At 36.5% G+C, this 14,820-nt stretch overlaps 1 protein-coding gene across 2 annotated transcripts in view; it reads left to right on the top strand.

Moving 5' to 3' along the window:
* COG6 (component of oligomeric golgi complex 6) overlaps positions 1-12,521 on the top strand; it is a 55,370-nt gene extending 42,849 nt beyond the window's left edge. For both annotated transcript variants that reach the window (XM_054654162.2, XM_054654167.2), the window contains exons 15-19: positions 455-622; positions 2,579-2,686; positions 4,094-4,147; positions 6,517-6,596; positions 10,144-12,521. In XM_054654162.2, coding sequence (XP_054510137.2) covers positions 455-622; positions 2,579-2,686; positions 4,094-4,147; positions 6,517-6,596; positions 10,144-10,291 — 558 coding nt within the window. In that variant the 3' untranslated portion in view covers positions 10,292-12,521. The remainder of the gene's footprint in view (positions 1-454; positions 623-2,578; positions 2,687-4,093; positions 4,148-6,516; positions 6,597-10,143) is intronic.
* Positions 12,522-14,820: the final 2,299 nt, after the last annotated feature.

Genomic DNA, 14,820 nt, shown 5'->3' with positions numbered 1-14,820 from the left:
AACATTAATCTTTTTGTCTGGTCCCATTTTGGAGCTCTCTGTCAAACCAGAGTTTGTAATGTGCATAACAGGGTGACTAACAATATGGATAATTACAGCTGAGTATGGAGTGCTACTCTTAACACAGTATCTAAATTCAGTTATCCAATTACTACTCCATTAAGTAAATACACCCTCAAGATTGCACAATTACCAATTATCTAATCTGGGTTATTCTTCCTCCTGCTAGGCTGGAATCTGTTCTTGTCAGGTTTTTATACTTTTCCCATCACTGTGGTAGGTGATCACCTGCTGACAAATCCAGTAGAAAACTGCTTTCACAGTTGGAAACTCTCATTCCTCTTTATTCTACTTTGGGGAATAAATATGTGATAGAGACAGAATGAGGTTAGAAGCCTCGTGTGACATGATTTCCTCCCTCCCCTCCCTCTTTTCTGTGTGTTTGCTGTTTTAGGTTCTGTCTTGTGTGCTAGATCCATTGTTACAGATGTGTACTATGTCTGCTAGTAATTTGGGCACAGCTGATATGGCAACCTACATGGTAAATTCACTTTACATGATGAAGACTACTCTGGCTCTCTTTGAATTCACTGACAAACGTCTAGAGATGTTGCAGTTTCAGGTAAGCTTTAGCACCCCCAAAAGAAAAGTAATTTATTACTGATTTTTGCACACTGTAAGTTGTGCTGTGAATATATTTATATTAAAATCAGCCCAAAGCCAACATTATCAAAATCAGGGAAATGGGCTAAGAGGGCTTCTTATCAGAGACCACAAGCAGATAGCATGTTTCATTTTAAACAAGACAAAAAATTAGTACAAGATTTGGGTTTGTTTGGTTTAGTTGCAGATAAATCCAGACCAGTGAACATTTTCATTATCATAATTATTCTAATATTTATCTGCAAACTGTGTGAGAAGAAGCAAATGGAAATTGTAATCACAGCCAAATGGCTGACTATATTCCATCATGCAGTTAGTTCATCATCTACTGTAAGATCATAATGTATTTTGTACTAGAATATTGTGTAGCTGAAGTTACTGCTTCAGTCCTGCTTTCTGCCTCTCTTTTCTCATTTGTTTGATTTCCCCTCACATCCTGGGATAGTAGTTCATACATGGTGCTGTTTTGAAATGGAAGTCAAAATTTAGAAACTGTTGACTTAAAAAAACTTGGCCACTGCCCATTTATATTTTGCTACATGAATATGTCTGCAGTTTATCTCAGGACAGCCTTGGGAGCTGGGGGGCTTGAAAAAAGTCACAAATTCTTATTTGAAGGGATCAGCAAGGATTGGCTGAGAGCCATTTTTCACTTTCTAATCCTAATCAGAATTTCTAGCACCTTTTAGCTCTGAAACAAGCAAACAGACAACCTCACCAAACTGGCTGGTTATTTCTAATTTCTTTTATCAGAGTTCCTTTCACAGTAAATGTTGCAATTGATTTATTCTTCAGAAAAGCAGTAGAGCTGAAGCTTACACATTTAATACCATTTACTTTCTTCAAACATTTTACAAATACAGGAACAGATTGAAAAAAATCTTTAAGATTATACATAAGTAGTTTATTCAAGTGGAGTTAGAATGGCATATTTAATAGGAGAAACGTTTTTCATAGAAAAATAACTCACTAAGACAGTTAAAAACTACAAATTGAAATATTAAGATTTCCCTTCTGATTTAAAAAGGAATGTGTATTCTTCTAAACAATTTTAGGAAGTAAAAAGGTGAACTCTTTAAGTATCAGACAAAAGAATCTTACCTTTTACTAGACTTTAATATATTATAATATTTTTCTTTTCTTTAGGATTGGAAGAAAAGTTTGTGGGGTAGTTATCTGTAAAAATGAAGTAATAATGTATATATAACCAAATGTCTTTCTGAGACTGCTCAAACTGAAAAATGATTGCTGCTGCTGGGACTGGATTTAGGCATTAGGTTTTCCTGCAAAGTAAAGGTTATATTGTATGTAAAATACTCTAACAAGTTTTTTCATATGAAGATAATTAAAACAAAGCAGATAACTGTAATATCATTGTCTATTGCTCTTTCAGTTGACTTTTTTTCAAATACATGTTTATCAGTATTGAATTTAAAATCAATTCTGAGTATGATTTAGTTTCAGTTTTATTTTCCTTATGAAAGACTGTTTATTGTTTATTGTAAAACTGCCATGTTATTGTCAGTATTTTCAGTAAGAATGGAATGGTTTTTAAAACATACTTTCAAAGAATTATAGCAAAATAAAATTATATAGGAATTTTTAAGATCAAGGCTACAGTCTTCATTTTTGGGGGTGTTGTATTTACAAATACAAAAAAATAGGTTCTTTTATTAGTCAGACATGAAAGAATTCTCTGCATTTTTATTATTGGTTGCTTAATATATGAAAGATGTTAAATGGATCAAATAATTATGCTGTATGTATTTGTAGTATTTCCTTGTTTGTTGATCACTCTCCTTATTTGTATATTTTTTTTCTTCTTATTTGTGTTTCTAGACATTTTAACCCCAGAACTTGCTACATTTAATATTCTCACACACTCTTTATAAATACCTTATGCTTAACATTTCAGATTGAAGCTCATTTAGATACACTCATAAATGAGCAAGCTTCCTACGTGCTAACAAGAGCTGGTCTGAGTTACATTTATAACGCTCTGCAGCAGCACAAACCAGAGCAGGTGAGCTTACAGAATTTACATGTTAAAGGGGGTACCACACTCTTGCCAACTAGTAGAATTTTGGCATTAATGTTTTTGCAAATTAACCTTCATCTGAAAGCAGAGGTTCAGTAGTGTTGGTTTTTCACATGGGACCAGGACTATCAGACACAGGCACCTTGCAGCTACAGCTTTTTTACTGTGTGTTCAGGAGGCCTGGCAGGGTTGGTGTGCAACAGTCCTGTCTTGTACACTCTGAGTCTGAATACCAACACTCCCATAGCCCCTAGGACATGTTAGACTTGCTGTGTATGTACGCAGCATTCAGCTTCTTCATTGCTTCCACGCATGGAGTCCATAGATAGCTGCATGCCTTTGGTAACTGCTACTTGTTTTCTTCTGTGGAAAACTGACAGATGAGTTTAGTAGTAGTTTGAAATAGTTTCTTCTTTCGCCCTTATTTGTTGCTGTAGCTATTCTAGTACCAAGACAGTGAGATTCTCAAAGTGAAAACTTGAGATTTCTTAGAGGAGCTGAAAACTGGAATTCAGAGCTCACGCTCTCCCTTTCTTGTGAAGCACAGTTGCAGTGTGGTAGGTGTTAATACAGCCCTTCTTCCCTTCAGCTGTGCTTATGTCCTTTTGTGATCTTTTGTAGAATTAAAAAATAGTGTTTCTGGAGAAAGCAGAACTCTGTTGGAAAGCTTTATGTTGTTTCTTCAGCTAATAATTTTGCATAAAGTGCCTAAACTCAACAGATTTTTATGTATAAAGATGAATAAATAAATGTGTAAATAATCTGATTAATAACTCAACTTGATTTTCTATTCACAAGCCTAGCTCCTGTTTTAAAACCAATTTCAAGTTGACTAGAGCAGGTTGTTAATGGGATGTAGCAATTTTCATTTCTCTCTGTACAGCTGCCTGGTTGCAGAGGTGGTGATGTCACAGAATTTGCTAGGGGGGTAAGCAGCATTTGTGCATTGTACTGCCATACCAGCACAGAAGGTTTACTGGGAAGCAGGTCTGAATTCTTCATGGTCCAAGAACAGATAGATAGAGCAAGGTTGTTGTCTCTTAAGTCCAGATTGCCAAGGGGATGTAGCCAGTTTGCAATTCAGTTTTAACTCTGGACCTTGTGGAAGGCTATTTTTGGCTTTATTTAATGCTGAAGAAGGAAGAAAAGGTTTTGAAAGGACGTATTGAGAATTCCATATTCTCAGCTTTTAATTTAAGGGAATGGTAGAATACAAATGAGCTGTTAACAGCATTTCAGTACTGAAATGGTGATAGTTTCCAAACATTTAAGATCCTGTAGCAGGACCAAATAAAAATTAACTACTGAACCAATTGTAGACTTTATTATTTATCTTTTTCTATATTTTAGTATGACCTTTTTTTATCCCCTTGTTTGCTTATGGATTCTTAGGGTCCTCTTTCAAATTTGTCAAGTATGGATTCCGTGTCCCTGAAGGTTGCAATGGTAAGCGTTTATAACTTTCATATTATGGTGGTGATGGCTGTAGGTAAAGATGGTAAAGAATACTGTTAATTATGTGATTAGAAGATATTCATCTGTAGTAGAAGATATTCATCTAATCAGTCCTAGTCTTTAGGAATAGATGAATTGCATGTCTGGGAATACTTTCTTCATTTGTAGTAATTTGACCACTTGAAGTAATAAATACATAAATTATTTCTGAAGAGGTAGTAGTAGAATATTATTTTCTAAGCCTTGAGAAGCAGATCTTTAGTTAGAAGAATGCTGTCCCATGAGTCATCTTAAATTGCTAAAAGCAAATACTTAGCTCTAATTAGTTTTAATCACCAAAGTTTCTTTTTTTGACTCTATGCTTTGAAATATAGGTTCTGCTATCATTTATAATCTTAGTCCTAAGGCTTTGATTTTATGCAAATAGTTCAGCTTTACTCAGAAGTTAGATTCTGGGTATATGTCACAGTTATGGGGTTTTTTTAAGTTGAAAGCTACAATATATTTTAAAGCAAATTATCAGTTGATATTTTTTCTTAGAGTGTGTGAAGGCTCTTTTGCATAGAGATAGCAATACCACAGTTCAGTAGGCAATAATGTATAATCTCTCACTCTTCCTCCTCAGCCAAATTTACCTTTATTGTAAAAGTTTAACAGTAAAGACCTCATACAGCAGTGTATGTACACACCCATGGAAACAAAAGAGATTTTAAAAGATTTTTTAAAAAACTTGTATGTTGAATGCATCCCAACTATGATAGTGTAACCCATTTTTTTCTGTTCAGGATTTAAACCAGTAATTCCCAAGCTGATTGGATGAACAGGGCTCTGGCACAGAGCACTCAGTAGTTTACTCATATCAGCATGCATTCTTATTAAAACTTAGGAATTTTGCATTTAAAATATCTTCTATTTATCGTGGTCTTGTAGACTAACAAATTTAAAGACTGCAGCCTGGGGACCTTTTATTTTTTTCATTCCTTAACATCATCTTCTGTGAAGACACTTTTACCAGAATGGAACCAAGTATGCTGAAATCAAACCCACATAAATCCCATCTATCAGCCAAATCTATTGGCTTCTCAGAATTTAAACTAGGGGGGAGTACTGCAGGCAGATTCACTGTCTCCCTTTTATGCTTGAAAGTTTTCCAGGTTCCAGCCTTTTAAGTTGTTCATGCATGCTTGCAAATGGGGTGCTTGTAAAGTTCACACCCCTCTCAGCAAACAAGGACAGAAACAAGCTTTCCAAACAAGGACAGAAAACCCCAAAAAATTAATTTGTAAGAACTGTGACTTCATTACTCATTTTTGTCCATGTTTTAAATGATGGATCGATGGGGATTTTAGTATTTACCAGCTTGAGAATATTCATTCAGTGAATGAATGAACAGGAAGGTTGCCATCATTAGATAAACTTACTTAGGGCCTTGTCTTAGTGACTAATTCCAAGGATTTTATACAGGTTTTTTTGGATAATCTGTTCAATATTTGATGACATTTCTGATAAGAATTTTTCCTCTCACTATCTAATTAAAATGCTTCTTAGTGTAATATGTGTTCAGTATTCCTTGTGGTTTCACCTGTAAGAAGACCTGGTTTCATCTTCTCAGTAGTCACCCATTTGACCACACAGTCACAGAATGGTTTGGGTTGGAACGGACCTTAAGGACCATCTTCTTCCAACATTCCTGACATGGGCCAGGAGTATTTTCCACTAGACTAGGTTGCTCAAAATCCCATCCAGCCTGGCCATGAACACTGCCAGAAATGGGGCAGCCACACCACAGTTTTTCTGATTGACTTTTGAAGATGGGAGTAATGTTTTTTTCTTAGAATCAAATCACTGCTCTTATCACTATATTCTGTGAGAAAGAAAAGTAGGCTTAGAAGCAATTCAAGAAGCCTGAAGTGAAGGATTTGCTTTTTATTTTTCCCAGCATAAGCAATGACTCCCTGCCAAAAAGTAAAAAGAAACATGCAAAAAGAATCAAGCAACATGTCTAATTTGGACAGAATAGATAGAAGATAGCTCTGAAGCCGTCTTGTATTCCCTCTGCATCGAATAGACTCGGTGTGATCTTCAGTGATGTATAAGTACCTGCACCAGATGCATAGGAAGCTTAGATGGATAATTATAGAAGCTGGATTCTCATTATTTGACCTCCACTCATATGCCTCTGAGTCAGAAACAAAATTTTGGTGGCAGAAGCACTGAAGTCAATAATTTGTTTTGAACAATTAAGTCATGTCTTTTAATGTAATCAGTGATGTTTTCAGAAATTGTGGTTTTACCTATTTTTGTGTAATAGCAAGGTGTTGATCCCATAGCAGTGTTGATCCCGCATTCTCCTCTCGCAGGCTCAGTTCGATCGCTATCTGTCTGCTCCAGATAGTCTGTTAATGTCCCAGCTGAATTTCCTTCTGAGTGCCACTGTGAAGTAAGTATCTTGCCTCTGAATTTCTGTTATGCCTGAATAATGATCACAATCACAAAGATTAATTTGATTAGGTTTTAGTGAATCATGATGAGAATTCAAGTTATCAGTGGTGATGATATTTGCATTGTCCTTCAGGTCACAATTCAGTTGTGTTCTAACTCTCCTCTTTTTGAACAAGCAATGAAGAGTATCTAATTCTGTAACTTTCTGAAGTAGTTACCTTTGATTTAAGAGACACCATCAAGATGAATTACATTTTGAACATATTCTGCTGTGTCAGCAGTTTTTTGTCAACTTAGTTGTAAATTGGTTTAGAGCAATTTTGTAAGTTTACCAAAGACAGGTGAAATATGTAATTCTCCAAGTTTTCTTTTATCCCCACTACTTTGTCAGTTCTAGAATTTTCACCTTTGTTGTCTTCTGCTGTAGAATATCGGCATTCTGTCTCATTGAATATTTTGCTGAGATTATTTTACTTTTCACCTAATGTATTATTTTCAGGGATTTCTTCTTTGAAGTATGGAAGTAAGAACTTTATTATTTATCTCTTACCTTGTTTTTTGACTATAACTGAACCCTAAGGCTAGGGAAAGTGCCACGAATTTCTTTCCAATTAAATGTGAACCACATGAAAACTTTCTGTAGTACTTAAACTCAGAGAATTATATGTTGCACTGATCAAAAACTTTCCTTGACATTATTTTTCACACTTTGTGAAGAATGTAGATAACTGAATATACTAGAAACTGAGACAAGTACATCACATTTTACATAATGCAACAGTATTTGGAGTTTCATTACTAGTGCTTGTCCTCAGTGGGGTTGTATTACAGCATCTTGCAATTAAAAAGTGATGTGTGAAGGGAAAAATAATTATTGTTGGGAATTGAATAGAACAGCCTGGAAGAGACCTACAATGATTGGCTAGTCCAGCTGCCAGGCTGTTGTGCAGCATTGCTCAGGTTCTCCTCATCCAAAGACTTCCAGTGTCACACCATACATGTGGAGCATGTTTGGCCACAGGGAATGCTGGTGTTTTTCAGCTGGCATTGAGTCTCTGCCAGATTTACCATTCCCACAGCTCAGCTGGCAGAGCTGACCCTGTTGAGGGAGAGCTCTACTCTCTGTACAGATCAAACAGGGTAGCTTGACCAGTAATGTCATTGAAACATCACAATTTCTGCTTCTCAGTGTCAGGGCATTAAACCTGTATTTTAGCTCTTGATATATTTTCTTAAATGTAGGTCTATTTAAAAATTGTAATGACAGTAAATGTCTTTTTGAAAGCCTCAACTTTTCATTGGTAACACAGAGGCAGTTTAAGAGGTAGACTCTATGCTACCATAATGACTCTGGTACAGTGAAATTACTTGAACTTAATCAATCCTTCTGTCAGAGGAACCAAGATAAAGTGGTTATGTAGGAACTCTTAGCCTATTCCATTGATAAGCTTTTTAAACCTCTCAGCACATGTTAAACTGAATTCATAGCATCTTGCAGCAAGGGACAGTTGAGAGGTAAGAGGGAAGCCTTGTGTGAGGGTGATTGCTATAGCTGCTTCAAATTAGCTAACATGCAGAAGTTTATTAACCTGCTCTAATCAGTGCTATAGGTTAAATTCTGCTCAGAATGAAAACAAAATAAATCAGTTAGCCCATTAGCCTTCAAACAACTAGCTTTAAACACAAGCAATCCTTCTGAAATTAAAATACCCATTTCCAGAGATGCTTGTAGAATCAGTGTTGATAGTCAATATTTTTGATAATAAATAAGCCTTGAAAATTCTGAATTTTCTCAAAATTCAAACAAAACATTTAACCAGTGCTATAATTTTAATCCCTCGCTATAGTAGTTGAAATTTTCAATTCTGAAGACATTTTTCATGAGATCAGATAATGGAGATCTGTAACCTATGAGGGCTTTGGTTCTCAGAATCAGACCACATGATTTTATGAGGGACCAGTGTATTATATACTCATGGGCAATATCATTTAAGCTTTGCAACTGTGAAGAACATTCCTTCAAACATTACCAGTGCATGCTCTTGTCTTTTAAATTCCTTCACTCATTCAAAAAGCCTTAAGCTATGTATTCATATGGTTGTTGGTCTTGAAAAGCTCTTTTCATTCGTGTTGGATCACAGAAACTGAATGCTGGAATTACTATTTTTAGCAAGTGCTGCCATTTGTGTTAGTAATAAATGTATCACGTTGTTATGGCAACTGAAATCCTAATGTACTGATTAATGACACTGACATTATTTGATTGAACAACACATGTGATTCTGTTCTGTTCTCTGAATATTTTAACAAACTTTTTTATTTTTTTCATTTTGTGCATTAGTTCTACACAAATTCAGTGTGCAGTGCTTTCATAAAAGATTGTCATGGTATAGTGCCTTAGTGATCCCAAGCTGAGGTCAGAGACAGTTGTCTTACCTGAACACCCTGAATATATTTCCCTTATAATAGTGGGTTTGAATTTGCTATTATAAGGACAGTCTATTTTTCAGGCATTCTAATGACCTAGTAGTACTGGTAGTTGAGGCAGTATATAAAAAAAATGGATACTGTGTGTCAGAATAAAATGCAGGTTTGGTCTTCTAATCTGCTTTCTCATAGCTTCTGTTCCTTAATGTTTCCTGTAAAGACTAAGATTTTTGTACTTGATCTTTGAAATTTCTTTAACTTGTCAATTCCCAACAGTCTGTGAATTCAGCCCTGATTTTAGTGGATGCAGTTTTGTTGTCTTTGTTTCTCTGCTCCATGTTACAGCAGGGCTGAATCTGTGGTTACCTTGGTTTCTTCAGCTTCTGCTGGAGTTCCTGTTGCATGGGTTTGGCTGTAGAATAGTTGCAACTGCTGTTCCTAATAGATAAAAATTCATCTGCTACTGTAAGCACCATCACCATGATGATTAAAATAAACTGATTCAATGGGCAATGTAAAATAAAATTATTAGGTTGTCTTTAAAAAATATTAAACTTCCCATTTAAATTTAGCATTCAGTCTCTGTGTTCTTACTCGTTTATCTCAAGAGAAAATAATAGGACACAGATTTCATAGCATTGTTGGTAAAAGGTTGTGTTTTAAATCTCTGACCACTATCACTTGTTTTTGTCTGATTATGGAATCATAATGGAATCTTGCTATCAAGATAAAGCAAATAGAATATATTTGCTAGTAGATGAAAAAGAAGTGTGTATTTACAAACACAGTGAGAAGCCACTGGAGGTAGAAGATAGATCACTAAGTTTATCAGTTTTTAAAGGATACAGGTGAGTGCAGGTGGGAAACTGATGTATGCAAATTAAATCCTTCTATTAGCTTTTGCTTGACTGTAGAAATAAAGAAACTCCTGTCTTGGTTGTCTGGTCATAGATGTGAGTTTATCTGTGTATGATGCAATGAGAGAAAGAGCCCTCTTTTTTTTAATTCTTAATGCTTATTTTTAATGTAATTTTTAATGTATATCTTTAATTCCTTATTTGTACTACAGTTATATTCCCTACAAGTTGCAAATTATGTTGTGTTGTTTTGGTTTTTAGAGAGCAGATAATAAAGCAGTCAACAGAACTCGTCTGCAGGGCTTACAGTGAGTTATATGCAGCTGTGATGGATCCTTCAAATGAATACAAGGATCCAGAGACCATCCTACACAGATCTCCTCATCAAGTTCAGGCACTCCTTTCATAGTCTTGCGTCTCCCAGATTAATCAGAATCCATAATTCTGTATTTCTTGAGTATTTGCATTGAATTATTTTTCTGCTTTGAATTTGGATGTGTAACTGTATAGTTAAAATATGTAGGAATGCAGTTTTCTTTAATCTGCTTGGCAGAAGTCTAGTCTTTCCTGTGTCTTTGAATACTTTCAATAGGCCAGAAAATAGAATATAGATTGAAAATTATTTTATTGTATTTCTCTGATGGAAGTGGACCTTGAAAATGTGCAATCTCTTTGAAAAAGGAGAAAAGCTTTTTTCCTTGCTGTACATAATCCTTTCAACTACAGGTTTAACCAGTGTCTGTTATGACCTCACAAATATTTTTATTTGCTCTATTGTCTGTTCTCTCACTCTTTTTCTCAGTCTGCCATCAGTAAAGACCGATAACTGAAATTTTAATACAACTGATACACTTTGACTCATGCATCACTTTGCAGCTCATAAATCATTTCAGAGTACTTGATGCTCTTTTGCAAATCCTATTGATAAAATCTTTGAGGCAAAATTTGTGTGGTTTTGCAATATATTATCTGGTGTTTTCTGTAAGGAAAAGAAATGTTTGAACTACACGCTTGTATATAACCTGGAAGTTAATGCTTTAAATTATTTTTATAATTCTGGTTTACTGGAAGGGTTTTGGTTTAGTGCAATTGTTTTCAGTAAGAATCCTTGTATCAGTTGAAACATGCTGATCCCCTAAGTCTGGGACCAGTAACAACGTAGGTTAGGAAAGTGGTTTGTACAGCAGTATGGCCATTCCTCCCTCACGTGTACATGATTTTTGTTTTCTTTGTTTGTATGTATGGAAAAATCCATCTGCTCTAGTACAAGTATTTACTCAGTTCATAATCCACAAGAGATTTTCATGGTTTACATGACTTGGGATTTTGTGGTAGAGCTGGGGAGTGTAGATGTCCCAGTCTGATGCATAGAAAACCATAAGTGAAGCTTTCATTTCCTTCCTGCTTTGGTACAAGCTGAAGCTTGCCTGTGTAGAAGCTCTGATATTACAGAGTTATGATTTAGGGGACTTCTGCTTCCAGGAAAAGAGGAAAATAAGTAGGATATTTGTTCTCCTTTGGGTCTTGTGATAATTATGTGCCAATTCCTTAAACATAGTTATTTTTTAGGAAAATATTGTTAAAGAGAAACCTTCAGGAAACAAAAAGTTAGTAAAATGGATTTGTGACTAGGTTTTTTGTTTCATTTAAAGGATAATTTAAGCAAACTGTTTTGTTGGAAGCATTTTGCTTTTTCTTCTCTTTGTTACTGTAGGAGTGCCACAGAGTTATTACAGTTGCCTGAGTTTAGTCTCACATTATATGTGGCTTCTTTTATGTACATCAAGAGGGAGAGGAGCAGTCATTCATATTGAATAACTTGTTTTACTTTTATTAGTAGTAATAGTCCACATATAAAATACATACTTAGTGGCAGCCAAGTCTGCAGCTTAGTGTATGCTTGCAAAAGTGCAAGACATAGAGCAGCAGCAATACATTTTAGCCTCTTGGAAGACTCATTGCACAAAATGCATTCAGTGCACTCAGAAAGCAGCTTCTGTGGTAATGCCACAATAAAGCAATAGCTCCTTTTCCAAATGGGAGTAATTTGTTGCTATAGAAAGTGTAAGTGTCCCTGGAGTTCTTGGGCCAGCCATTTCTGTAAATATGAATGTTAGATTTATTCTGTTTAAAATCTCTAGACCTGTAAGACAAAAAATTCCAGAAGCTTAGAAAAGCTCTAATGGAAAATTACCAGGTAAGTCTCTTTATATTACTGAGATTTTGCATTGCCATATTATACCTTCAGGCGGCTGTTCATTGTTGTTTAATAATGTTAATATTGCTTAATATGCCTGTAATTATTATCTAATATATGAAAATTACATCAGTTGTGAAAGGACTATAAATTAGCTTGAGAACCTACTCATAAGAGTGAATTTTCTCCTGAAATAATGCTCGACCTCAGCCTCCAATAACATGTAGCTTGCATGAGGATTAGTAACAAGTTGCTTCCTATCTTTGATTCCATGTAGAGACTTACTCATTATTTTGTCTTCTCTTGGTAAAAATGCAAAAGCTATAGAAGTTGTAGTTTATGAAAATTAAAGTCAATCGCTAATTTTGGTCTGTGCAATTAAAATTAATGACCAATGGTCACAAATAAGAAAGGACATAAATAAAAATATTTGACTTACTGACTCTGTCTTCCATGTTTTTACTTTCTCTTGCTTGCCTTCCTATGAGTAGGAAGGAAAATGTGATTAGATTTTGACCTGCCTTTTCCATCTTGGCATTTCTGACCCTTTTATTTTACAAATTCCTAGGATTTCCACATGAGGAACCTTGAAACTGCAGTCCCCTGATCAGCTAGAGGATCCATTGCAGTAAATGAAATCTATCTGGGTGTTTCTACCTGGCCTGTTTTCAGACCAGTTACTGCAGCTCTGACTTGAGCTTCCCATGCCTGAAGAGATGCTTCTGTGGCTGGGCTGAGCCAGTCAGTCCTTCTGCTGTTGGTCCTTGTCACTTTTCCTGGAGGGACATGGCTTTTCCTGGAGAGAGCAACTCCCCACTCTGCTGGGCCATGATGGGGGAAGGTGGGAAAAGAGAGGGGTTTGCACACTGCCCACAGCAGGCAGCACTCCCTGCCTGTGGCACCCTGACAGCCCCGCTCTGAGAACAGATGTGTTGTCTGGTACAAAGAGCACTTTCCTGGGAAGTGGGAGAGCTGGGTTCTGGGCCAAAGGAGTTTGGAATCAACATATCCCATCTTCCTGGCGAGCACCCAGCCCTCTGACTGTTGTGTAGTATGAGATGGGGCAGGTCTGTTTCTTCTCTTTTGAGTTTAGCAGCTGTGCATAAATCAGCACAAAATATGGGAGGCAGGAGATGGAATAAGCAAGGAGGAGTGTGGCCCTGTGGCACGTACATCAGGGGTCTCTGAGACCTCCAAGGTCTGCATCTTCCTCCATTTGTTACATCAGGACCTTATCTTTGATTCCAATATATGAGCCCCTGAAACAGAATCAGGTTCCCAAGGACTTTATGACCCACAGAGTATCCAGTGAGCATCAAGATAAAGAGTTTTGGGCTTGGGTTGGACCCAAAGTGATTGGTTGGTGCTGGTGGCAATTCCTATGTGTTCACTCCTACGTGTACAAATTCCTCCTTCCTGCTTTATAAATGTGCACACCACTGAGGAAATACAATATTAAAGTTGTTTTACTTACAGCAAGCAAGCAGCAGCCCAGCCATGGTGATTTTTTATTTTTTATTACAGGAAAAGAGAAGTTTGCAGAGGTTTGGAAAGGCGATAATCTATTTGTTTTGCGGCATTTCAGAGAGCTCCTCCCTGTTCTCTAAAATTTATTACTCTAGCCCTGCATTTTGTCTGTTAGACTCAGCTGTAATTATTTTTATTAATGTTTTGAAATATGTGTTGAGGGAAAATACTTTCAGAACTGCTAAACTTTTCCATTCGCTTAAAAAAATGTAACTGTTCTTTGATCCCTTTGCTTGGCTTGCTGAATCACTTTGTGGGCAACCCAGGGGGTGGGACACTTATAAAATTTTGAAAATTAAACAGAGAGGTTAGACATATTTCCATGAACAAAACACACCCTCCAGAAAGGAACACAGACATGGGTGTGGGTTTATTTGAAATTTACTGCCACCTGCTTCTGAGGGAGAATGTGGGAAAAGAGACATTTGCTTATGATGAGAACACCCATCCAAAATGGCCCAGCTAGGGTTAGATGCTGCAAATGGATGTTAAATTGATGTTATATTTGAGAAGTTCAGAGGATTTTCAAAAATTGTATATTCAACTCACATATTGAATTTACTTGTTAAAGATTTCCAGAACTGCTACATCTTTTCCCCACCAGTCTTAAGAACTTTACAAACTTTATTTCAAGCCAATGCAGCAACTGCTAACCCTTGAATATTTAGAGTAAAATGAGATGCTTTGAGTCAGCCAGTGCATACAAAGCAGTAGTTGAACTCAGAACAAATGTGTTTCTTGAAAGAATTTCAAGAAATGGGAAATTAATATAATTTGAACTTGGATATTTGTCCTGAGGGGTAGGAGAGGCAATGCCATTCATGTGGCAGGGCAGATCTCTCTGGTGGGCCACTACACAATAGGAAATCAGCCTCAGCTTTTCAGAATCAAACTCCTTGGAAGTTTTTAAAGGTGCTGGTGTGTTGCTGTGCTGTGCTCAGCTGTTGGTTGCCCAGCGAGGTGGCTGAGCTGTGATCCAGTGGGGACGTCCCTTCCTGGTGTACATTGTCACCAAAGGCTCAAAAGGTGGGTGAACCTCTTGGCACACAAAGATCCTTTTCCAATATCCAAACTATCTCCATCCTTTAGTGAAGAGGCACTTTGTGCAGTGCTAATGCAGGTCTGAAGTAAACACAGAACATTGCTCCTGGCTTGGTCCTCCACCACCGGTTTATCCACCCCAAGATGGTGCCGGTAGATCTCCAGCAATCTGC

This window comes from Agelaius phoeniceus, chromosome 2, assembly GCF_051311805.1.
Source record: "Agelaius phoeniceus isolate bAgePho1 chromosome 2, bAgePho1.hap1, whole genome shotgun sequence".
NCBI classification, from domain to species: Eukaryota; Metazoa; Chordata; class Aves; order Passeriformes; family Icteridae; genus Agelaius; species Agelaius phoeniceus.
The sequence above is the reverse complement of the archived record's forward strand: the minus strand, read 5'-3'. Positions and strand labels throughout refer to the sequence as shown.